At 39.4% G+C, this 27060-nt stretch overlaps 1 protein-coding gene across 1 annotated transcript in view; it reads left to right on the top strand.

Annotated features, from left to right (window-relative positions):
- Positions 1-27060, top strand: part of CCDC102B (coiled-coil domain containing 102B) — an 89067-nt gene that overhangs the window by 22838 nt on the left and 39169 nt on the right. The window contains exons 5-6 of the mRNA XM_077352863.1: positions 8720-8824; positions 19585-19788. Of these exons, the coding sequence (XP_077208978.1) occupies positions 8720-8824; positions 19585-19788 (309 nt within the window). The remainder of the gene's footprint in view (positions 1-8719; positions 8825-19584; positions 19789-27060) is intronic.

Below are 27060 nucleotides of genomic sequence, written 5' to 3' on the forward strand. Positions count from 1 at the left end.
CCTCTTCCATCCTGCAACCTCTCTGCCACAGAGTTTCCGCCTCCCAAGCAAGCCCTTTAATCTCAGGAGCCTATCTCAATAGTCCAATTCCAGGAGATTTCACGGCTGCAGCTGGAGGTTGCGATAAACATTCCCTGGGTCAGGGATGTTCCTTGTGGTTCGGAGACAGAGCCTCAAGAGTCCAAGGGTAGGCAGAGCTTTTGCCATGTAGCCAGTCCCCAGGAAGCCCACAGTAAAGGTGTGCATTCTAGTGCCTGTTGCATTCCTGGGTACAACAGGCTTTGCCTCTAGTATATCATATTCATCTGTTTCAGTCACCTTACTGAAGTAGTGCACAAAAGCTTAAAGGTAGTTCCAAAGGAATCATATTGTGGCAAGCCTTTTGTGGCTAGGCTCCATGCTACACAGCAGATGGATAGAGAACTGAGCCCAATGGAGTCTACTGTTCCTTGCTTCAGCAAAGCACACACACTGAGCTGCTCTTCCTGAAGAGCCCACCTTAAACAAAGGAATTCCCAGAGCAAATGCTCGGGACATTCCACTGCTCATGGCTACAATTTCCAGCACTGATCACCCAGCACCATTAGTGAGCACACAGGTGTTGCTTAGCTGCTTAAACAGCTTAACAACAACCCTTCAAGGCTGACTTCACCAAATTACTTGCTGATTGCAATGCCAACAAGAGGTCAGTTTCATTACAATATTAGTTCACAATGGAGTTCACAGTAAAGATCCTGATAGTAATATTCTTTTAAAAATCACACACAAGGAGTTATTAAAAATAAATCATTTATGCATTGCTTTTTCTGAAAACATATACATGAGTATTAAGAATTTTATTTAGATAAGGTATGTGCACTGTTCAGAGACCACCTAAAGGCAGCTATTTAATTATGTTGCATGTAAAAGTAACACATAGTTTTGTGTTTAGACTATAATTCAAGAATCAAATTATACTACCCCATAGGAAGAGAATAACAGTAAATGGTAACATTCCGGTGTAGCACCATAATTGCCAAAGCAGAATTCCCAGAAAAAAACAGGCATTATTTAAAACCAAAATGAGAATCTAAGCAGCATGATCCAAATCCCCTTTTCTCTTAAGTTTTTCTACAAAACAAATTTGCTTCCTCCCTAAGGATTATGTTATGTTCCATTTTAATGTGGAAAAAAATGAATCCACACACTGTTGTATACTGTTTAAGTACCATAGAATTCTTTTAAAAACAAATCTAGTTGTTTCTAATATTGTAACTTTCTAAGATGACTTCACTTAGCAGGGTTTCACTGCTGGAATAATGTCTAAGGAATTGTTGATCTTTTAAAATGTACTCATCCAAATACAGACCATAGAAATTTCATGTTCAATGGCAAGTTTTGTTACTCTGCTCAATATGAACTTGTGCTGCCTTACAATGATACATTGAAAATGGATAGATTCAGGTGGATAACTATGTTGGTCTGAAGCAACAGAACAATGTTTGAGTCCAGTGGCAACAAAGTGTTATTCAAGGTATAAGCTTCTGTGTGCACGCATACTTCTTCCGATACAGTGAAATAGAAGTTACTAGCCCATACATATACATAAAGGGTGAGCAGTAGGTTAGCATACAACGTAATTAAGATGTTTAACACATGCAAAGATCAAACAGTAACAAGCTTAGTTCCTATGGTCACCATTTGTTTGTATTTAATTCCAGATGGAAACATATTAAAGCAATAATATCTTCTTGATGAGAATACAGATGTAAGGACTGAATTAGATTAGCATATATAGTGAGATAAGAAACTAACATCCCTGAAGTCCTGGGTTTGTTGTTGTTGTTTTTCCCTTTCCAGTCTGCCCCTGAAGTTACTTTGCAATAAAACAGCTACTTTGAGGTCACCTACTGAATCTCCTGAAAAGTTGGTGACCATATATACTAAGCTTGTTATTCCTATTTTGTTAACCAGCTTCACATATGCTAAGTTGCTGTCCACTCTCTAAATATCTGTGCATTCACTGGTAACTTCCATATCAATGTGTGCACATGTACAAAAGCTTATACTTTGAATAAAAGTTTGTTGGTCTTAACAGTGCCACTGAAATTAAATTTTGTTCTGTTGAGAAAGGATGTTAGGAAACTTTGTACTGTAGACCCAGATTTAATGTGCAGGTTCTTTTAATGACCACTGGTGTGCAGTGTTGGCTTACAAATGCTTTAGCAAATAGCATGGGTCCCTTTGCTTCTTTTAAGGAAATATGCTTTGCTAGTAATAATACTTTCATTATGAAATAATGGCAGAGTTTGTTTTTTTATTGTTTTTCTGAAGACAATGATGGAAGGGGACCTTCAGTGGATGATACTGTCTGTGGATCATTGAACCAGACAATATGCTGGATGTTAAGGTGATTGTGGTATCCTAGGATTTGCAACAGAGGTCTGTGGCTTAAATGCTGTAAGTGAATGTGATTTAGGTATCCTGAGATGTGCAGCTTTAGAGGGAAAAATTAAAGATTTGGGAACAGCCATTGTTTTGTCTTTGTGCCTCTGCTCTTGGGAGAGAAAGAGATAAAGCTGGTTCATCAAAAATAGAAACTGATGAAGCAATTCTGCTGCCCTGGCCCTTATTTCAAGAGAACAACTGCTCCTATATTGGCCAGCGTATCTGAGAAGAAAGGCTTTACTCTGAATTCGGAGATGCATCTGGAGATACATTCTGCGTATCCAATATATTAGTGGTGTAATTTTTAGAGTGTTGGTCTAAGACTATGGAGATCATGCTGGCTCTGGAACCAAACAGGTTCCTAGCATGGCCTTACCCCCAAACACACCAGACTGGAAAACCTTTTTATGTTTTTATTTTAGCTGCTGCAGATCCAAAAGCAGACACAAGGGACTTACCTGTCCTGAAAATCCTATGCCCATAACAAAAAGTGGTGAAGACTCCTGCTGCCATTGATACAGCGGAAGAGCTGGGCAGTTAAGAGGAGGCTCTGGGGGTGATGAGCCCAGTGGCACACAGGGTGTACATGCAATTATGTGCTGCTTTCATGATGTGGGCTGGCAGGTGGGAGCTCCAGGGGTGCCTCTTTGCCAGACTGCTGCCAGAACAGCTTCCCTCCCACCCACCCACCCAGTTATGTTGGCTAATATTTAAATGGCCACTGTCAAATGTGTTTGAATTGAATTTGTCATAGCAGGTGGTTTTGGCATGGCATGGAGCCTGTTTGGGGAAGTTTGGTCTACACATTAAACTCCCCAGTTTAGGGACCTCTATATGAGGTGGCAGGACTGTGAGTGGGGAGCCATGTGGCTCACAGTACCAGGTAGCCTGGGGTGGGACCAAGGGAGGTGGGCGCCTCCTTGACACTCCAGGGTTTACAGTGCTGGATGGCCTGGTGTGGGGCCATTGGGTGGGATCCCAGCAGCAAACAGACCCATGTTCCCAGTGGAGTAACCAGGTGGGCCCCAGGGCACCGCTGGGGCCCAGGTTCTTGTGGTCAGCTGACTGCAAGTCAGGCTCCCTCTCCCATACTGAGCCAACACTCCTGCAGGGTTAATAAAGCTATGGCTTTGTTTAAGCCAACAAACGTGTGCACATCTTCCTTGAACCCAAACTGCCCTCCTGCAAGTCCATAGGTTTTGTATATTTTCCTAGGAAGGCTGGCAGTGTGACCTGGACCAATGTTACAATTCCTCACCCTTCACTTCATCTCCAGGGCAAACCCGCAAAGTCTTCAGATCATCCCTGGAGACTCTGACGTGGCAAGGGGTCACTGGATCAGCTCCCCCTCCATCCGCCAGTTTACACTTGGCACAGCAAACCCATATCTATGGCACCTGCTCATATCAGGCTCAGTTCTATTACAACAGCCTTAATTTTAAGTCTAAACATTTTAAAACTATAAGATGCCTCGAATCTAATTGTTCAACATCTAAAAATCTTGCATGAGATACAGCCTTACAGAGGCTTTTTCTCTGCTCTGTTGTGGGTGAAAGGTTAGGAGCAGGCAGAATGATTCTTTCATACAGGGAACAAAAGAGAAACAGATTTGAGCCAGTATGGAGTCCATGTAAAACTAGAATCAGTTTCTAATAATTAATAACTGAATTATCATTTCATAAATGTATTATTACCACCTCATCAACCAGAGTTTAAATTCCCACAACCACAAAGTGACCTTTTGCCAGTCACACATCTTCAGCCTAAGTTATGAAGAAAAGAGAAAGGGAGAGGAAGTACTTCCTCTCATACACAAAATAAATGTTTACTCAAAATTGTCCCAGTGAATGTGCATGGTATCTTCCTTCTCCTTTTACAAAGCCCTCTTTCTTTGACTGAGGTTCAGACTATTATGAGTGGGGGAAAATATTTTTCAAACCACACGATTGTTGATGGCATATGTTTTTTTTTCAAATTTACTATAGAATACTAAGCATTGACCTGGACCAGGTTCAGCCCTGTTCCCTGCCCCCTCCTTGGGAATTAAAGAAGTCTATTTTCATGGCCTCTTGTAGATATGCCATGAGTACATAAGAAGAATGGAAATCTGTAGGATACACAGGAAGGTGGCTGGGTATGTCTTTGGAGGCTAGGAAAAATTGAAGACAGTGGAAAAGAGGAACATGACATGGATTGACTATAAAGGAAGCTACTGGAGGATATTAATTCTGAGGGGCACCATAAGTCACAAGCAACTTGACAGTGCTTCATGCACATACATGTCTTTGAATTCTGTTCATTCCACGTTAATGCTGTATTTAAAGAATTATTCCCCTGAACAACCATAATGTCATAATGGACAACAACAGTTTATTTCATAGTAAATGCTAAATGAGACTTGCTTTTTGTCAACTATTCTGAAGTTGAGTTACTAAACAAATGGAAACTTAAGCACTAGGGGGTGCAAAAGTTCTGTCGTTTCAAGGCCCTCGCTGTTTTGTAATATGTGGATTAAAAAACAGCTTTCTTCTCCTCTTGGCAAAGAGAATGCAAACACACTACCCCTCAATCATACATTAAAGTTTTGTGTGCAATTTTCAGATAAGTGCCTACACCTGCTGAATCTGTAAACATGCCCTCACACCTGCATGACTAAGTATGTAGGTGAAGATAAATTAGATTCCTTCTTTCATTCTAACTCCTGAAACAGTTTTAATTGTTCTTTTTTTTTAAACCAAGCTAAATGTAAATAGAGCTGTATCAACTTTGAAACAGATGAAGAAAGACATCTGAGGAGAGAAGGGCAGGAAGAAATTTGGTCAAACATTGTTTCTCAGTTGAACATAGTGGTTTTGTTCAACGTTTACATTTAGGGAGGCTAATCTCAGGGACAGTGGGATGAGATTTCTTCTTGTGCTATTGAACTATCTGGTTCCTTTTATGGAATGTTCAAAATGTGGGGAAAAGCCAATCCATTTCAACAAGTAAAAATTACAAACTGTCAAAACCAGAGGTTTCATTTGAGTAGCGTGTGCTTTGTAAATAGTAAGTGTCTTCTGTATTGAGGAATTGACACTAATTTCTGGTAAACTGTGTTTCAGATTGTGCATCATTTCTATTTCTGAGTAATTCAGATTTCTGTAGTAAATCAAGTTGCCTTCCCTCTACCCCTGACACTTTCCCTACGAGAACCAGCTTGTATGTTGACTTGTTTAACTTTTGAGATGCACATACTCAGAATACCACACCTCCCACTCCACTGTTGCAGGCAGAGCTGAGGTAATGTAGGTTGTGTTGCAGGCTGAACTGGGGTGCTGTGGAAGAAGTGAGTCCTGACTTGTTATAAATGTATTGTGTCATTAGGCTGTTAGCCAAGGTTGCACTGTCTATGCCACTGAGCCAAGGTAGTGAAATTACAATTGTAATTTCAAAATTCTGTCACATTCCTATACTAATAGAAGTTGGTCCATTAAAGTCTTTGTTGCATGTGAAATGGTCACTGAAATTTTGCACAAGGAAAAATTAGACACATGTTTGGAGATTCCTCCTAAGGTAACAGATCTAAGGAAAATCAAAAGGATTTTCAATAAAACTGTGTGGGGGGATTGACAGGTGCCGCACACATCTTTAGATTATTTGAGATAAGTTTTCATCTAAGGAAATATTTGAAGAAGATGTGAAGAAGATGTGTATCAGTACAATCTAAGCTCCACTGACCTGATTAGTAGATTGCTCCTAGTAGACCTTTAAGATGACTGTCTTAAAATGAGATCTTATGCAGACTTGCTCCAGTCTATGCCTATTGCCTTTAAAAGGCTTAGACTGAAGTAATGGTATGGTATTGTACTGCAAAAGCGATCAGGCCATTTTGCACCCCTTTCATCTTACCTAACAGGTCTTTCTCTCTTGAGGTACACCATTTTGTGCACTTTTTATATTTGGTTGGAATCCTTGCTTGGCTGTGAATCAGATAAATGATGACTTCAAGGTTTCATTTTTTGAACACAAGAAGGAGGGTTGTGCAAGATAATGGGGGGGGGGAAGTACATTCACCAGCTGTTTGTAGGAACACATATTTTCAAGAGTCAGACCAATCTCCCAACTGCTTGTCAATGCTCAGTATGCTTAGAATAAGATGGGAGCAAAGCGGGGCTTTTAAAAACTGATAATCAAGCAGATCCCAGTCATGGAGAGGAAGCATTTTGTTCCATCATTTACACATTATTTTGTTAATAAAGGAGAATGAGTACCAGTTATGCTGCACTGTTTCAAGTGCCATTAAAATGAGATGGAAGCAGGGTCCTGTCCTCTGAAATGCAAAGCAAATCTCTGCTGTTGAACCTTGAACACACGGGGGAATTAGTAAGCAGTCTGGGTGTTTTCTGCAGTGTTAGGATGTCATTCAGGCAAATTGAGGGATGAAAGCTCATGTTTTACTTCAGATCTTTTGCTTCAGAATACTCAAAAGCAGCTGCCCTTTTGAGATTTAAAATTAAATTAGAAGAACTAATTGCTATAATCTCTCTGCCTAAAACAATTTTCACCATTTACAGAAGGTTTTGAATGCAATCTGTATAAGGTATTACTACGGCCATCCCTGCTGGGTTCTTCTGTCATAATCCAATCAACTAGTAGGAAAAAATGCTAATGGTTTTTAAAATCCCATTTGGAATGAACATCAGGGGTCCAAGATTTCCACTGTCTAGTAGCAGAATGTAAATTTGGAAGAGTTGTCTTCTGAAGTTGTTGAATTGAATCAACAGTGAATGCATGAGTTTTCCTCCCTGTTCTTCAATAAAGTTCTCCTATTATATTGGAAGAACAAAAATTATATGGCACATCAGAGGAAAAAAGAAAGCAAAATCATGATTTCCTATATAATGGATTTTTCTCCCAACTGCAAGATGTATTCAAAAATCCTAATCCAATCATAATATATTTATGCTGTAAGAAGACTATTTCTGAATATGTTCCATAGTGCCAAAAGGTTCGATCCCACAATTCACAGGCAAAAGGATTTCAGGATCTTCTTCACCCTTCCCTATCCCCAAAGCCATTTCTTTTCCTGGGAAAGTGTATCCATTGAGTCCAGAAGAAGCTGATGCAGAAAAGCTGAAAATCACAGTTTTCATAAACTTGAAGTAGATGTGTGAATGTGGAAAAATATTTCTTAGTTAGCAGTTATATGAGGCATCATACTAATCCATTTTGTTTTATAATGTGCAAATAAATTATCTTACCCAACACACTGTTAACTGATGTTCTCCCAGTACTTAATTAGCCAAACTTCATGATGTAAGCAAACTTATAGATGTACCATGATGAGTCATTATAACATTGCAAAACAAAACACATTTTGTTTGTAGACAAACAAATGTCCATTGACATTTTAGAATATATATATGCAACACAACCATCCATTGAACATGATTATTAAGTAAGTAAAGACAAAAGCTGTTATTTATATGCTTTTTGTCTGATGTTTTTCTTGCTCAAAATATTCAGCAAACCAAGAACATTTTAGCTTCTGTCTTCCCACAATATATTGTTTAAATCATACTATTTTCCAAAGAAATGAAAAAGCAATAACCAAGTACTCTGTTCAAGCAGTCCAATGAAACACATACTGACACTGACATTATTATGAGATATTAGGCGGCGATAAATACCTGTCATTGGAAACTTATGCAAATTACTCCAGATTGCATAGGATTACACAACCAGTATATCCATTCCCCATAATACAGTGATCAAAACATGCTATTTATTTCTGCTGTATGATATGCACATTATAATTTTGGAATCATTGCAAGCCATATTTATTTGTGTCTTAATACAATCAAGGCCACAATCTTGAACTCCCGCATAAGAAAACCAAAGGCAATTTCAATGTTCTGCAATTGCAATGCAGAGAAAGAGGGAAAAGGTTCTCACTGCCTTCCCTCCACTGCCAAGTGCCATGCATGGGGAGCTTCTCTACTTGTATAGGATTGTTCTGTGTGACCAAGAACCATGCATTGTACAGAATTCCAGACTGCGCATAGACTCTGGACTTGCATCAGAAGAGGGACAGCAGGTAGAATCCCAGTTCTTCCTCTACAGACTGGATCTGCCAAAACAAGCAAGTGGACAAGTGCCAGTGAAAACCACAGAGTTTCCTTCTAAGCAAGAATCCACTTGCAGCTTCTTCAATATCATGTGGTTCAAAGGATTTTGACATGTAGTTTATTTTTATAAGAATTGTTGCAGGTGTGCTAATTCTGGAGTGATTAATCTATATTCTTTCTTTCAGTTTGGTAGAAGACAAAATGAGGTGGAAAAAACGTTGGATGATCTAGAAGAAGAAACTGGAGCCAGAGGCCAAAAAGATTCAAAGATGCAGGATTTACAAGCAGAAGTATGTTTCCTTTGTTAAATTTTTTTAATACTGTGCTTATTAAATCACTAACTAAAAATTCAGTATTTTCTTCATATATTGCGTATGTGTACATTGACTACATGGTATTCCAATATATACCTGCAAGTGATTCCTCTTATATTCAATTAAAGTTTTTTCTTTATCACAGATGGATGTGATTACTAAGAGTCAGCATGGCTTTCTCAATGACAAGTCATGTCAGAGTAACATCTCTTTTTTGAGAAAGTTACCACCTTGCTGGATCGGGAATGCTGTGGATCTAGTTTATCTCAGTTTTGATAGGTTTTCACATGATATTCTTGTTGACAAGTTGGTAACATGTGGATCAATACCTGATTGACAGATTGCATCCGAGAGGTGCTTGTTAATGGTCCATCATCCTTTTGGAGAAGAGTAACAAATGGATTGCCTCAGGGATCTGTCCTGGGTGCTGTGTTGTTTAACATATTTATAAATGATTTGGATGAATGAATAGATGGGGTGCTTATTAAATTTGTAGATGATACTAAACTGGGAGGGGTAGCAAACACAAGAGAACACAGAATCAAGATGCAGGATGATATTGACAGGGTGGAAAACTGGGCTAAAATAGTGAGAACTAGTGAATTTCAATAGTGAGAAATGTAAAGTTCTGCATTTGGGTAGGAAAAATCAAATACATCATTATAGCTTGAAGGATACCTGTCTTGGCAGCAGTATATGCAAAATGAATCCCAGGGTCTTAGTAGACCATACACTGAATGTGATTCAGCAGTGTGACTTGGTGGCTAAAAGGCAAATGGGATTTGGGGTTGTATCAAAAGGAGTATAGTGTCCAGATCATGGGAGGTGATGGTACCACTTTACTCTGCTCTTGTTAGACTTCACTTAGAGTACTGTGTTCAGTTTTGGGCGCCACAATTGAAGGATGTAGACAAACTGGACTGTGTTCAGAGGATGGCAATGAAACTGGTGAGTGGTTTGGAGATCAAGACATACGAGGAAAGCTTGGGGGAGCTTGGTCTGTTTAGCCTGGAGAGAAGATGATTAATAAATTATATAATAGCCATCTTAAAGTACTTGAAGGGCCATCATATAGAGGATGGGCCATCAAATTAGAGGAGTTATTTTCTGTTGCCTCAGAGAGTTGAACCAAAACCAATGGAATAAAATTAATTCAAAAGAATGTTTGGCTAAACATCTGGAAGAAGTTCCTGTCTTTAGAGCACTTCCTCAGTGGAACAGGCTTCCTCAGGAGATGGTAGGTTTTCCTTCTTTGGAGGTCTTTAATCAGAGGCTAGATAGCCATATGACAGAAATGCTAATTCTGTGAACTTAGGCAGATTGTAAGTGATGGAAGACAAAGAGAGAATGAATCATATAATTGACAGCTTTTACCAAATGAAAAAACATCACATTAAAAGCATTTTTTTTGTTAGGTGCGAAGTCGTGTCCGACCCATCGTGACCCCATGGACAATGATCCTCCAGGCCTTCCTGTTCTCTACCATTCCCCGGAGTCCATTTAAGTTCCCACCGACTGCTTCAGTGACTCCATCCAGCCACCTCATTCTCTGTCGTCCCCTTCTTCTTTTGCCCTTGATCGCTCCCAGCATTAGGCTCTTCTCCAGGGAGTCCTTCCTTCTCATGAGGTGGCCAAAGTATTTGAGTTTCATCTTCAGGATCTGGCCTTCTAAGGAGCAGTCCGAGCTGATCTCCTCGAGGACTGACCGGTTTGTTTGCCTTGCAGTCCAAGGGACTCGCAAGAGTCTTCTCCAACACCAGAGTTCAAAAGCCTCAATTATTTGACTCTCGGCCTTCCTTTATAGTCCAATATATTAAAAGCATATATTACATTAAATGAAATTATTCACGTCTTATATATTGGAAAATATAGCTTGTTAAATTTCTGTCAGATCCACTGGAAGTCATCATGAAGTACTGTTTGACTTCATGTAGTTTGCACCTTAGGAAGGAGAAAGAGTAGTAAAGGCAAAGAATGGTCTTATGGCATCTCTCCAAGAAACACTGTCCACCTTTGGAGAGCCAACTTGGTATAGAGCGGTGGCCTCTCTTCTGGAAAAGTGGGTTTGATTCCCCACTACTACACATGCAGCCAGCTGGGTAACCTTGGGCCAGTCACAGTTTTCTCAGAGCTCTCTCAGCCTCACCTACATCACAGGGTACCTGTTGTTTTGAGAGGAAGATTAGATGGTGGTAAGAGGCTTTGAGACTTCTTTGGGCAGTAAAAGGTGGGGTACAAAATAACAGTTCGTTTTCTTCTTTGGAGTAAAATAGCCACAACTTTATGGGACAGCCAGATCCTAGCATCAACTGACCCACCTTCCAGTCAGTGTACCCTGGCCTACCTTAGTCCCCTGCTGAGCTGAGGGGAGATTCATGGGATGACAAGATGTAAGATTCCACAAGGATGATAGCCACTATATGGTCTCCCCTGCCATCTGGATATGAAGGTAACCCATTGCATCCCCCCAAGCTGGGCATAACCCTGAAAGCCCTCACCCCAAAATCCCTTAAGGGATGATCTCCAAGTCCAGGAAAACAAGAAGATCTGTTTTCCTAAAATCGATCTGATTTCATGTTGTTACCAGCACGAGAGCTTCACATCCCCAACCTGGCTCCCACCAACAATCCTATATCTGTAGCCAAGTCCACAAGCCAAGGAGCCAGATGTCCATCCTCCATGGGGACAAGTGAATCTTGTCTACACTAAACTTGAGCCTCCAAGAAGTGTGAAATGTCCACATGTTGAATCTTATGACCTTATGATCTTTCCCACTCTGTTGATCATCTTCTGCCTTACCATACCAATTCTATGCAGTTAAACTGAGTAGGGGGAAAAAACTGGAAAATATCTTACTGGTATATCCTCTCAGGTGCAGAATGAAAGTCCTCCTCACCACGTGCAGATCTTGGAAACAACTTGTATTGCTCAGTGGTTTAAAGTACTCTGGAACAGAAGCCCTCTCAGTGAGACTGCATATGGTGGGGAAATTTCTTCCACTCCCACACTTAACAACTGATCCTGTGGAGAGAACTCTTCCTGCAGTGCTTGGTGTCTGCTGGAGGGCCCTATTAAAAACAAATTACTTAGTATTTTAAATAAATATTGTATAATAATAGCTTTAAACAAAATATGTTATTATTTATTTAGATATTTATGTTTCACTTTTCTCTGCATTGGGGACCTAAAGTAGTTCACAGCATCATTGCCTCTTCATCCATTTTGCCCTCACAACAACACTCACATGGAGATTAGGCTGAGAGAAATTGATTGGCCAGAGGGTTGCCCAACAAGCTTCTATGGTACAGTCAGGATTCAAACCTGGGTCTCCCAGATCCTAGTCCAACGCTTATAATGCCGTACCACACTGGCCCCTCTAACTATTACTCTAACCTTGTGTATGTGTATTTTGATCTTTAGATACCTTTAAAGTAAAATTTCACAGAGAAACTGTAATGATACAAGCAAACAGCAGTATTTGTAAATTTTGATATTCAGTCTTCTTAACACTCGCCAAGTATCTTTTTTTTTCAGATTAAGGTTTCTAGGAAGGAGTGTTTCTGTGTAATAATTTCACGCTTTCTTACTAACATATATGAGAGATTACTTTCACCTCTATATCCCATCATGCTTTCTACATTTATGTGAGAGTTTATAAACTATACCATTAAATAAGGACACTGCATAAATTCACATTCCCAGGAGCCCTGTAAGAATATAATTGGAAAATATTAGCCTGGAATGGAGTCTTTTGGTGGCTGCCTTCACACAAGGCTGTGAAAATGTGCTGCTCAGGGGACAAAAGCAGCAAGTGATCCAGCAGCAGTTGTAAATCATATCCACCCAATCCACTCCACTAGTGGCTGCTGCTGTCCCCAGCCCTCACTCACCCCCTTTTCCTCTGCAATGGCGGTCAAACTGTGGCTCTCCAGATGCCCATAGATTTCAATGCCGATAAGCTTCTGCCACCATGTGCTAGCCTGGGCTCATAGGGATTGTAGTTCATGGACATCTGGAGAGCCACATTTTGGATACTCCTGCTGTCTGTTGTGGTGATAGTGCTGCTTCACCATGGCTGTGAACTTCCAGTATTCCTTACTCCCCATCCCTTTTTTATTGGGCCATACTGTAACACCACAGCCTGAATTGGCAGGGAAATGGAATAAGGTCCATTACAGGGCTACAGGGGGATGGCAAAAAGCAGTCAGCTGCCTGTGACTTTTGAAGGTGGAGTTTAACTTTATGCTCTCTTTTCTATAGTGATGATGGACACTTCCCCATATGGACACTTCCCTAGCTTTCCCATTTAAATTGGAGAGAAATAAATTAGTTGGGTTTTTCTCCAGCTTAAAGAAGAAAGCCCAGGAAACACCACAGCTCACATTCAGAATGAGCATAACATCACATAGATGGTCCCCTTAAATCTTGGGGCTTCCCGTTTCCATGTGAGCAGTATTTGGAACTAGCCTGAGAAGAGCTTTGTGCTTTTGGGGGAAGAAACATCTGCACCTGTCCCTACCTTGCTGCCTTGAGATCTGTTTGTGTTGTGTTCCCTTTGAAAACTATAAGTTCAGTAAAATGGAAAAATGGAAGTGTATTTAGGCCCCATGTGAGTAAGCCCAGTGCAGACATTACCTTTAAAGGTCAGGCACAGTAAGGGTATGTGTAGCTATATTCAGAATGATTTTGTGTTTCAAGACCTTTACAACAGCTTGTATAAGTATGCAGTTTAGCATGCAATAGTCATTTAAAGTGGCTGTTTGCAATATTGTGTTGTTGCATTGTTATGTACCTATAACCTCCAGGATGAGGGATGTTAAAATGCGGATAGTGTGTGTTGGGCAGCATTTTTCAGACACCTGCTGCAAAGATTTGTTATCAAGGTCTTTTGTGGTTTGCTCCCCCCCCTCCTTTTTTTAATGGAATTGGGAGGTAAGTTAAGATGCTGATGGAAAAGCAAGGCCACGTTGTAATTTACCTAATTTGCATAACATAGGGGGAAAGCAAAATGGTGCCAGGGCAGCATGAATGTTATGCACCTTTTGCTGCCTCCTGTCATTGTATTGTCAACATGCTCCCGGAAAGCATCCCAAAATGATGGTTCCTAAGTGACATCCCATTACAAAGCGCACACAAATCTAATTTGAAACCTGAACCACTGTAACACAGCTCTTCTAATACAAATAGTCTTGTATTGATTTTATCTTTTCCTTGTTGAACTCTTCAAATTTAAAACAGCTGTTCTGCCAGTAGCTGAGTGAGATAGCCTGAAGCATCCTTCTGTTGTCTTTAACCAGGACTCATGACCCCCTGGAGTAATGTCTTTGGGTCATATTAGAGTTGCTTGTTTATGAAGGGGTATCACTTTAAACATGAATGTTTCACTAAGGATTACCAAAGTTAAAATCCTGAGGAGTAGACAGATTGATGACACAGGTTCTTTAACTAGCTCCCTGGCCCTACTGAGACTTGCGTATAATGTAAATGAAACAAAATTACTTATAATAATTTTGTTTGTGCTGCAGTAGGCAACATTGCAATATAATACTACATCCTACAAATTGTTGTTACTGTGACTCGGATTGTACTTTATGACAGCAGTCTTGTTTGTTTATCTATTACTCTTTTTATCACATATCTTTTTTTCCATGTACTTATTTTATTTATTTATATTTTGATTTATCCCCACCACTCCTGAAACCAGTCCGGCTCGTGATGGTTTACAGTCAAAGAATAAAATACAACGTGACATAATAAAAATACAATATGACCCTTCAAAAATAACAAGATGGTGGGGAAACAATTGAAAAACCCACCCCATGTACTTATTTCTCCCAACTCCCCTTTTTATCATCATGAAGCTCCATGAGAGACAAATTCATCCAATGAGCTTGATACCTAAGTGATCATTTCAGCCCACTATTTAAACCTGGGTCGATTCTCATCCTAAACAGAGTAGTGGTAGGAGTCTCAGAGCAAAGAAGTTATGGATGAAGATAGTTGAGCATTCTCCATTCTTGCCAGTTACCTCTCCCTTGAACATCTTTTTTCTTGGGCCGAAAGTGAGATGGAGAGAAGTTTGATTACAAAGAAGTCAGTAGTGGATGTACAGGCACACTTCTTTTACTGTTATAGCCAGCCCTCTCCTCCCTCCCCCACATAGCCTCATTTTTAAAGCATAATTCACAGATGCACACAGTTCTAGCCTCACTCATCATGCTGCTTCTATGGGTTGGAGAGTTCTCCTACCATCCAGAGAAACATGCTGAGAAGATGGAGAGATGCCATGGGAGGAGGCAATTGGTAAAAATGGCTCACTCTCTCCCTTTCCTTGAACATGCAGGTCTTTTCCATATGATGCAACCCAGCATGTATTACTTCTTTGAGTAAGCAAATCACATATCATCTTGGTTGATACTGTGTTGGAACTTGGAGTTTAGAAATTGGTGGTTTAATCCCAGCTAAACCTTTGGATGCCTATGCTCAAGACAGCATTTCTACTTCATCTTCCCAACAATATGGCTAAATTTTGGAACCAAAGGTATAGCTTGATGTAAAAGCTTATTTCTGTTCCTTGCTATTTATTTACTTCTACACTGATTTTTTTTTCCTTCAGCAGGCTGCAATAGTCAGTCTGTTTGCAAAACTTAAGAGTTTGCACATTGCTGCGATTTTAAAAGGTTCTTCATTGGATATTCATTACATTCTTAAACAGTAGCAGCTTGCCAAGAAATGTTGTAGAGCATTAGGATTTCCATATGCATAAGGATGAAAGCAAAAATACTATCTAGAGAACCACATACCAATTTTTACTTTTTGTTGACAATTGTTTTATGCCTCGATTCTGCTGAATATTAGGCTGTTAAAGGGGGACAAGGGCTTTTATTTCCACTTCCCTTACTAGTATTAAGCTGGAAACCTACTGTGTTATGAAGGAAGGCGGCTTGGAAACGAAAAAGGAAACTTGGCATCTTAGCTTAGAAAATTCGATTTGCGAACTGCATAGCTTTCAGATAGAGACCTCAAAATTCTTCTTTTGCTAAACTTTTTTTTAAAAATTAGAAAACTAAATTTCTCTTTCTTATAGATTAACTTCTAATATTCCTCACGGGATCTTCTTCTTCTTTTTCTTTCAGCAGTCAATTAGGTTTTATTTGTAATGATTTATGCAAATATCTTAAGAGTAAAAAATGTCCTCCAATGATGAGCCAAAAAGGCAAATGTAAGCATTCCCTCACTTCCCACAAGTAAAATCAGATGCTTGAGCACTGTGGTCTGACACCAGATTCAATTTCCCAAGGCAAATACAGTAGTTCTGAGGAAGAATAGACAACTCCTCCTTATGTAATCCTGTGCTCATTTTCTCAACTTTTTAAAAGAAATTATACAGCAGCTGGTATAACTGGTCAGCAGAGAGGGGGGTTAGTGCATTCGGGTTAGTGCATTCTTTTACTTCATGCTGTTTTCTTGTTGACACTAAGCAACATTCTACATGAGTAAAAGCAGCTTTGGGGTGGCAATTTTTGTGGGGGGAAGGACAGAAGAAAAAGGGGTCAAATACCCCCCTTCAATTTTTCCCCTCCTTTAAAATATGCCCCAGTTGTTGATCCTTGAGCGAAAGAAATATGGTTTTGTATGTAATGCTTGGCCTTGAGTTTATCAAATTTAAACTCAATCTGTAGCTGCATAAATACATTTTTGCACATGTTCTCATATTAGGTGTGGTGGGATGTAAATTATTCTGCCTAAATATGGATATTTGGATTAAAAGGTTGTGAAAACCTGTAGTGTAACTGACTGGTTCCTTGCTTTCCTTTGCCAGTTCTGTAACTAGTCCTGAGAAGATCCTCTACCGCAGGCATGAATTAGCAAAGTTTAACTTGCACAATGAAAGTGCTTTTCCACTTGATATAGGGCTGAAAGATTGGAGAGGACTTTCTAGCTTCATTGCTGCTCTTGGAAGCTTTTGTGTATGATGCTCCAGTCTCAAAAAGTGTTCAGTTTAAGTGACATCTTCCAAAAAGGTGAAGGGAGAGCATTAATTAGAGTGAACATCTTGCTGAGAGCACATCTTTGTGAGGATATCTTGCAAAGAGCAGCTGTGAATCTGATAGGATTGTGTCAGGAGAAGCCCTTTTAGCTTACAAGTGAAAATGACAGCAGGTTTCCAATGCCCTCTCTGTTCCACATTTACAGTGAAGTCAGAACTTGTCTCAGTGAAAGGCAGAAAGATTGCACATTTTGAAGGCTACGCATTTCAATTGTAATTAAGAAAAATTCTCAAGCCCCGTTCACTAAGATTTTGCAATTTTCTGATATGAATAGACTTACCTGAATATGGCTGCTTTCTGATTCTCCTAATGTCCAAGTATGAGCTCAGCTTCTATCCTCATGTAATATTTGTGTCTATTTTCATATGGCAGTGAGAGATAGCAAAGATTAAAGGATGGCTTGGTAGATGTGTGTCTAGCAGGCACACTGTCCAAACTTCTAGGCTATAACAGTATCCCTGATTAGCAGCTTGTGAATAAAGATACAGCCCAATTTGGACTGTTCAGGAAGAAAAAATCCTTTATTTTCCCCTGTGCTGTTTTTGGCAGCTACAACCCCAGCAGTCACAGGGTTAAACATTACTTGCTCTGTGAGGACACAGCCTGTGCAAGCATCAGTGTGCATTTTTGGCTTCCAAGGGAAAAAGTCACACTCCCCTCCACAACCCCAGGTTATTTAAGCTGCCAAAAACAAGCCAAGGGTGAAGACAGGAATCCCTCCTCCCATGCAATGGTTCTGAGCCTGGGCTTTTTTATTTGCCATAGATGGCACAAGGGAGAAGGCAGAAATATCACCTTTTCTGGCGCAGAGTTTCCAATCCAAATTGGGTCCTGCTTCATGTTTATGCTTGAATTTCTACCAGCAACTAGCAGCTCCAGCGTAGCTGCCAGTCCCCAGGGTAAATTGACACCATTTGTAATGTTTAGTTTGGCTCTGACAAGAAGTAATATAAGTTAGGAATGGACTGAACAAATCACATTGAAATGAATAAACTTTCCTCTTACAAGTTGGATCAGACCAGTTGCCCATTCAGTCTATTGTGTGTCACACAATAGTTTGGGGTCATTGTGTGACATAGAATGTTGGACTGGATGAGACACTGACCTGATCCAGTATAGGCTTCTCTTATGTTCTTCAGTTGCCTCCTGATACTGCACCTCCTGCTCAACCTTTTCTATCTCCCTCATTCAACAGCTTACCTCTGCTTAAATAACTTATACATTTAGTTTAAAAATATAGCATCTGAAAAGTGTCTTTTTATAATACATTAAATCAGTGGTCCCCAACCTCCGGGCCGCGAAGGCCTCAGCACCGGGCTGTGGCTCCTTCTCCCCGCTCCCCCCCCCCGCAGCGAGAAGCTCGCTGTTTTCCCCTCTCCTGGAAAAATTAAAGGTGATGGCACCTTCTTTGAGTGGCTGTAGTTTGGACCCAATATAGCCAATCCTCCTCAAACTTGGAGGGCCAGTAGAGAAGAGCCAACCAGAGATCACCTGTGAGTGATCCCTTTAGCATAGCGAAGGGGCATTCTGCTATATCATGAACTTCACAAATCAAACTGGTTCATCTAGCATCCAAAAGTTTCTGACAAGTTGTGGTTCATAGACCATGCGTGCCACAAACCACAGAGACCACATTTTCCCTGTTTGTTTCCATCCCAATTCCACTTCAATCAACATCCTGGCTGCAACATTCTGTACCAACTGAGGTTCCCAAACACTTTCCTATGTAGCATGTAGTGAGTATGATAGTAATCTAGTTTAGCTGTAACCGGGACATGCACCACAATCATGTGCTCTGCCTCCACATCAACAGAAAAAAGACAAAGGTTTGGATCCAAAGCCACTCTTCTACCAACATAATTGAACTTACAGTAGAAAACAACCCTTCCATTGCAGCTGGGGGCTGGTTTTTGTCAAATCCTTTCTCTATATTCATGAGGCTTTTCTGATTGTTTGAGACAAAACTTTGACATGTTCACTCTGTACCGGGCAAATCCTGTTGCACAACACAATAGCCCAAAATTAATTAAATGTTCATTCTGGATGCCCTTCCATGAACATTGCTTTGTAAACTACAAACCAGCCAAAGTTGTCATGAACTTTAATTCATGAGCCAATTCATGTCCATTCCTAGAGAGGATCACAGAGATCATATCACTGCAGTCTTGGCCCATCTACACTGACTCACAGTCTGTTTCCAGTTCAACTGCTGGTGTTGACCTACGTGGCTTAGGACAACCCACTGCATTAGGAAACTACACAGCTGCTAGAGTAATCTCTAAAGGCCCTGCTTCAAGTGACCCCACATTCTGAGATTAGGCAAGTAACCCATGAGAGAGCCTTCTCAGTTATGCCATCAAAACACAGGAACTCTCCCCAAAGAAACTCACTTGTCACCTTCTGCCATCTTCTACCTCTTTTGTCAGTGTGTGTTTCTTTAGGCATTCCTTCGGTGATCCTGCCTGCCTGCCCTGTTCTTCACTGTCATTTTTATGTATGTGTATTGAATTGTATTTTATATGTGATTTAACTTGGATATAATTGATTGAATGATGTATTTTTGTTTAGTTTTATTGGTATTTAAAATGTTTATATATATATTTTTAATGTTAGCCACCTTGATAACCCTATGAGAACAGAAAGGTGGGGCATTAATTTTGTAAATACATTTTCCATATTTTTCAGATATTGCGACTTCATTCTGAAAATGAATCAGCGTGTGGAAGAAGAAAAATGCTTGAAACAGAAAATCAGAATTTGGACAGAGAGAACCAAACGTTGAAGACTCATGTGAAACATCTTCAAGATCTCCTAGAGAGAAAACTGTCTGCAATTAATTTGTCTGGTGATCTCCAGGAGCCACAAACTGAAATTCTGGGCACAAATAAGGTATGATCCTTACCAGCATAATTCAGCTATTTCAACAAAAAGGTGTGAATGTATTATAGTGTTATATTCCAATTCTTTTTGATATAAAGAATTGGAGACATGGTTATAGTTTTGTTTAATATGAATTTAGAATATTTTAATGCATTCTTGTATCTCATTGTCTCGGTCCCTCCATGTTATTGCTTTTCATAAACTGAAACCAGACATTGTGGCATCTGAATGGCAATGAGCTCAGAATAATCTTCAAGTTTATGACTGTTTCTAAAATGCAGGAAATTTGTATTTGGATATGGAACATGTTTTCCCATTTACAGAATGGCAGTGTTTTGGTCAGATCCTGATGAACACATTTCAAAGTAGACATGAATAAGTACAGCCTTGAGCTAGGCTAATTTGCACTACCAGACATTATACAAGAAGAACCGCCCACACCTATAGATCCATGTGCCCTCACAGTAACATGTATAAAATGTGCTAGCAGTGGTTGGTAACATATCTCCTTGGTTTATAATTTTCAAAAGAACCAGAAAGAAAGGAAGGCTCCCATCCCTTCAAAAACAGAAAACTTGAAATATTTTGAAACAAATAAGAAAAAGCAGATATATATAAGGCAGGTATAGAATAAAGTCTTTTCAGGCAAGACTCATAGTTGAATGGCATCATTCAGGACATCTAGTCCAACCCCTGCTCAATGCAGAATTAAAGTACTCCAAGGTAAAGACCAGAATAGCAGCAGGCAGAACAGCAGCAGTAGCACTCCAAAAGATCTTGACATGACTCATAGATAAACTAAAGCTGGCATCTCTATTGTTTTAGATATTTATCAGTGACCATTTATGCACTGGGAACTTCACTGCCCCAGCTCCCATGCAGGAGCACAAATTGGGGACGGATGAGATGCACCAGGCCAAATGCTCGCCCGTATGGGTGCAGGAAGGGGTGGGGCAACCAGCCACGGCTAAAACTCCAGCATGCAGCCCAGCATGAAACCTCCAGTGAATAAACGGTCAATGTGACCTTCCACTGTTCCCCCCCATTGCCAAATTACTTTAATAATGTTGTTCATTGGCAGTAGGGTTGAACAGCAAAATAACCTAAGCCTGGTAAAGAAACAAAGTAACAATAAACATCAACAGTAAATCCACCTATGTAAGGTGGTGGTTTACAAAGAACCTATGTGGGTGCAGGTTTTTATAAACCACTTTTTATGTTTGATTGCCTTATGAAACAGTTCTTAGAATAATGGATGTTTTTATCTTCATCACTGAATGTACTTTATTAAACTGAATGATGATTTATATAGACACTGAAGTGATGAAGGTCTAAAGCAAAATGTTTTCAGTTCTTTTCTCCACGCAAATTATGCAATCAAAATCTTTCAGTAATGAAACTGAGTTAAGTATCAATCATCTGATATTTAAAGAGACAAAGTCGGATGATAAAAACTTATCTACATATCTCTTGTTGATATTAAATTCAATATAAAATTGTTTCCTAAATTCAGTAAGTCAGAAACAGGTAAAACTCATCATTATTTTCACACTTTCTGTCTACTTTCATTTTCGTTGACAGTGGGTGGGGAAAGCAGTAGGAGAGAATGATTTAGCTGGTATATGCCTTACTGGAATACCATCAACCAGAAGAACCTGCTCTCGTTACCACTCAGTCAATCAATCAATAATTTATTATGGTCATGGTCCAGCAGAATAAATCATATATGACATTATCACTGAACAAGATAGTCTTGCTTGGGATTTCTGGGTGAAATGTTTCTTTATTCTTCCAAGTATTGTTTTCAATGGCGTTCAGGTTCTATATAACCATACACTTCTTTACATGTGCTATTTTATCCTACCAAGGTGTGCCTGCTAGTTTAGGGCAAAACTTGCTTGTACATGCTGGCAGGCCTATCTCCACTAGGTATGTGTGTTCGTAGGAAAATAGATGAGCCAATTCCTTGCATTCTTATTGTTAAGTAGTGAGCCTTCCCTTTGGGGAACAACAGATGCAAATACATTTTCTGACAGAAAGGAATAGAGAGGATAGGTATATATACCTGTGCTCTGCTGCCTGAGAAATAAGGCACTCACCTGTCCAAAAAGGGAATGATATAACATTTGCAATAGCTGGCAGGCAGGTAGGAATGTATGGGAGAGGGGGAATAAAGAAAGCGGAGGGTGGATTTGGCAATCTATTACACTATTTCTATTTTTGTTTAAAAATAGACTAGCCTCCCCAACCACAGCCATTTGAGAATCTCAAGAAAGGAGGAAAAGGCCAGGAGTTAGTTCATATTTTAATGTGCCTGCTATGAAAGTGATGATATTTAGCAGAAATAATCCCTTGAGTGAGGAATTCATCCCTGAGTGGTTCATCCAAACTGGAAGGCAGGAGGGGAATTACAGCAGAAATGTGTTTTTAGAACACGTAGAACCAAATATAAAAACAACAAAAATAAAGTATAACTAATAATACTAAAGAATTACTAAATACTAAAGAACAAATGAACCCCAAATACCTGCATAAAATGTCCATGCACTCCCCCTGTGCATATCTTTGAATTTTTCATTGATACCTTTGAGGAAACCATATGTTAGCAGTTTTTTTAAATCATAAACATGTTGCCTTTGGAGTGGACAGGAAGGTAGAATTATATTTTAATTGGGATCAACAGTGTGTTTTTGTCCATAGAGAGATTTCAGTTACAAGAGGCTTTCAGATCATGCTGACAACAAATATGGGCGCTTTTTCACAAGGCCTTTATCTTGACCCTCTTGCTATGACAGAATAATACATTATTGCTTTTCCATCTTTCCATCTATAGTTCCGTGACTAGGATATATTATATTTCCCTACATTCTACTGCCAAGTATTTCAGACAGCTGCCTTGATTAAATGAAAGATGTATATCAAATCTAATCTTTACTATACTTGAAACTTAAAAAAAAATACTGTACTTGAAACTTTTTAAAAAATGCTACCGTGTTATTTTTTCCCTATGCTAAATGTATTGTAACAGTGGGGCTTTCACTTTATTTTATTAGAGATATATTACCGCATTTTATTAGAAATATATAACATGGAAATAAAAAAGTTTTATGTGGTCCATGCCAGTTTTATGTTCTCAGCTTTCAAATACTTCTTTGACAGGTTGGAAGCTGTCTTTAGCAGTATCTGACACCACAGTACCTTCACTGATCAAGTGAAGCTAAACTGAGTATATATAGAATTTTTAAAGAATGTGTTCAGTTTGAAAGCATCCTATTAAACAGGGCTTCTACCTGAAACATTGAAGAGTTACTATTAGAGTTATACATAAACTCACTATGCAACATTTCATTTGTGGTTCTGTCCCCTCCAGCAACCATTTTGTGGTTGCATCCATGATCCTCTTTCAGCATTTCAAAGGCTTTAAAAGGTTGAAGACCCGTGACGTAGCTTCTTGAAACACAGAGAGGCTCTAATTGGTGCTTAGTCTGTCTCATATTCCCAATATGCATCCCTGTTGCAGATTAAAAGATAAAACAGAGAATCAAACCACAGTAGCCTTCGGATGTTTTTTTCTGTCTCTCTTCTGGAATCTCTGGATCACATGCAGCTTCATTCACCTCCAAGCATTGCTTACCATTTTTTTTTTTTATAATGAAGTTTGTTGTTGTTAGGTGCGAAGTCATGTCCGACCCTTTGCAACCCCATGGACAGTAATCCTCCAAGCCTTCCTGTCCTCTACCATTCCTTGATGTCCATTTAAGTTCGCACCGACTGCTTCAGTGACTCCAACCAGCCTCCGCATTCTCTGTCGTCGCCTTCTTCTTTTGCCCTCAATCGCTCCCAGCATTAGGCTCTTCTCCAGGGAGTCCTTCCTTCTCATGAGGTGGCCAAAGTATTTGAGTTTCATCTTCAGGATCTGGCCTTCTAAAGAGCAGTCAGGGCTGATCTCCTCTAGGACTGACCGGTTTGTTCTCCTTGCAGTCCAAGGGACTCGCAAGAGTCTTCTCCAGCACCAGAGTTCAAAAGCCTCAATTCTTTGACACTCGGCCTTCCAAGTTTCACAACCATACATTGCAACTGGGAAGACCATAGCCTTGACTAGACGCACTTTATTTGGCAGGGTGATGTCTCTGCTTTTTAGGATGCTGTCTAGATTTGCCATAGCTTTCCTCCCCAGGAGCAAGCGTCTTTTAATTTCTTTGCTGCAATCCCCATCTGCAGTGATCTTGGAGCCCAGGAAAATAAAATCTGTCACTACCTCCATTTCTTCTCCATTTGCCAGGAATTGAGAAGGCCGGATGCCATGATCTTAGTTAGATAATGAGGTTACTTATCTTAGTTAGATAATGAGGTTACTTCATGAAAAACATATATAGCTAAAAATATATATGGTGGCATATTCCTAACTTCAAATGTCTGTGTTCATCAGATTTAAACCACTGAGTGGTTGTGTCTGCTAATTCATATTCATTTTGTAATCTGAGAGAATTTAAAACCAAAACAGCCAGAATTCTTCAGTGTTTGAATTTTGATCATGGTACTGCATAATAGTAGCTACTAACATTTAACTATTTCCCAGAAATCCTATAAATGTCTCCTTGTTCATTTGTTAGCTTCCTTTTCCTGTAATAGGTAAAATAGGTAAGTTGATTTCTGGTATTTCAGGGTTTTTTAAAACACTGCAATCATTTTGTGTTAGATTTCTCAAATTTATGGCAAGCATAGCAAAATTCACTTCATTTTTCTCTGTGACAGCTGAAACCTCTTCTACAGATGACTCTGTCATTATGCACCGTCTGTTTCTTTACATTAATGGGTTGCAGTGTATGCAGAGAAAATTAATCTTGGGAGAGCCAACATTATTTCATGCTTCATTACATGAAATGCCTCTAACTCTTTGATTATATATAAATTTGCCCCTCCAAAATCTCTGAGACCTAGCCTGTGACGTACAAACTAATGAATTCTCATTACGAAAGATATAATTTCTCATTATTTTAATTTTTCATTATAAAAATTCTGTGAGGATGAAAGCTTTAACTACAGTTTCATTTGAGAGTTCACTTTAATGTATATAAGTGAAATCTTACCCATAATTTATATCTTTGATGTATTCTCAGTAATGGGTTTTATTCTTTACTAACAGATGTAAGAATTACACAGGATACTGAACAGAAGAAAGTAAGGGATTTTTGAAAAATGTGTTTCACGTAAGAGACGGTGTGCCTACAGAAATTTGGGGAAAAATGAGTTTTTAAATCACAGACTGGCATTAAGGTGCACAATCAAAGAGAGAAATATAACAAATGCATGCATATAATTTACTCATTTAGACTTGTAATATAAATAAACCTATCTTTACAAGCTTGGCATAGTGGTTAGGAGCGCCAACCTCTAAGCTGGTGAGCCAGGTTTGATTCCCTGTTGCCCCACATACAGTCAACTGGGTGACCTTGGGCTTGCCACAGCACTGATAGATCTGTTCTGACCAAGCAGTAATATCATGGCTCTCTCAGCCTCACCTACCTCACAGGGTATGTGTTGTGGGGAGAGGAAAGGGAAGGAGATTGTAAGCCACTTTGGGACCCTGGTAGAAAAACATGGCATATAAAAACTAGCTCTCAGAAAGGTTTAAATATCAGATGGAGGCTGTTTTTTTAATGTTAAAAATGATTTAATGTTTTAAGGGTTTTAATCCCTAAACTGTATAATTGTTTTTGTATTTGTTATCAGCTGCTCAAAGCCGACTAGGGAAGGGTGGGATACAGTAGTAGTAGTAATAGTATCACCTTTTAAGAATCTCTTAAATGTTTTAGACTTTTCTGAATAGCCCAGCTTAAGAAAGCAGGGTTAGCCACAATCAGTACTTTGATGGTAGACAATTAAGGATGATCAGGGAGGTAGGCAATGATAACCTTATCTACTTTTCTCTTCCCTCAAAACACCCTGTGGATAGGCTGCCATGAGCCAGAAGCAAGTCAGTGGCACATTGTTCTTATAAACATATTACACAGTGCTCAAAGCTGCATGATAATTTATCCAACTGAGTTATCAATATTCAGAGCTGGGATAAATGCATTACAAATGCTTGGTAATGTGCTGTTTCAGCATTTTTTCCTGAAGTGAATGGTAGCTATATTGTTGTAGCAATATAATAAAGTAAGCAGAAGTGCATTAATACTTTGCTGCCACAGAACTTTTAAGTAGCAAAACTCCTCTCCTCCATTATCTTTTCCCACCAATTGTTGCTAGCTCTTGTCTGCAAGTTATCAAAAAGCATACTTGTGTAACCTTGCAGTTGGATTACTTTAAGGTGGTATACTTTGGACTGCCCATGAATGCACTGGCTGTTTCTGAGTTCAGTATGGTTATAATCTTCAAAGCTTTTCATGGCTTAAGGCACACACATCGAAAGTGTCTTCTTTTCCCATATGCCGTATGTGCCAATGATGGCCTTCAAGATACCACCTACTGGTTTGTCCCCCTTACTTAAGGAAGCACACCTGATATCAACCAGACCAGATCATAGCTTTCACTCTGTGGAATGGGCTACCTGAAGAAGTGAGAAGGATACTACAAGTAGGAGATTTCAGAAAATACTGCAAAACCATTTCCTTTGATAGTGCTTTTAATATGGCATTGGATGAAGGCACTGGGAGTAGGGGCAATTTAGCTTTGTTCTATTTTGCATGTTTTCATTTTGTTTTGTTTTTTATTCAAGTATCCACAGACTTGGCCACATTGAGAATCAGATATACTGATGTGACTTTCAGCTGGCATTGAGTGAAGGTTCAGTGGGAAAATGCTTGGCTACGTTCTGCCTTCTGTCTGTGACAGACTTTTGAAAACTGGTGTGAAATTTCGAAAGAAAGGCAGTTAACTATACTAAGGAAAGAAGTTACAAATAATCCTGGTATATTTTGTCTGAGAGAAGAAATTCTCCACTGCAGTGAGCAGAAGTTATATGGCAAGTATTTGTTTCCTGTACAGCTTTTGCTTGGGAAACATTACACGTGTGTGTCTTTAAACTTGAATATGTTTTCCTTCTGAAATGAGTATTGAAAAAAATGCCTGAGGTTGAATTCACAGCCCTCAATCTAGCAGAGATATTTTAAAAAATAAGATAAACACAGATGCTAAATGGATGGAAAACAAGAAAATAAGTAAACACTAAATTAGACATAGTTCTAATCCTTCTATTGTGGGTTTTCAAGGGTTTGAAAGTAATAAAGGTAAAGGTAAAGGTATCCCCTGTGCAAGCACTGGGTCATGTCTGACCCT

Source organism: Paroedura picta, chromosome 9 (genome assembly GCF_049243985.1).
Source record: "Paroedura picta isolate Pp20150507F chromosome 9, Ppicta_v3.0, whole genome shotgun sequence".
NCBI classification, from domain to species: Eukaryota; Metazoa; Chordata; class Lepidosauria; order Squamata; family Gekkonidae; genus Paroedura; species Paroedura picta.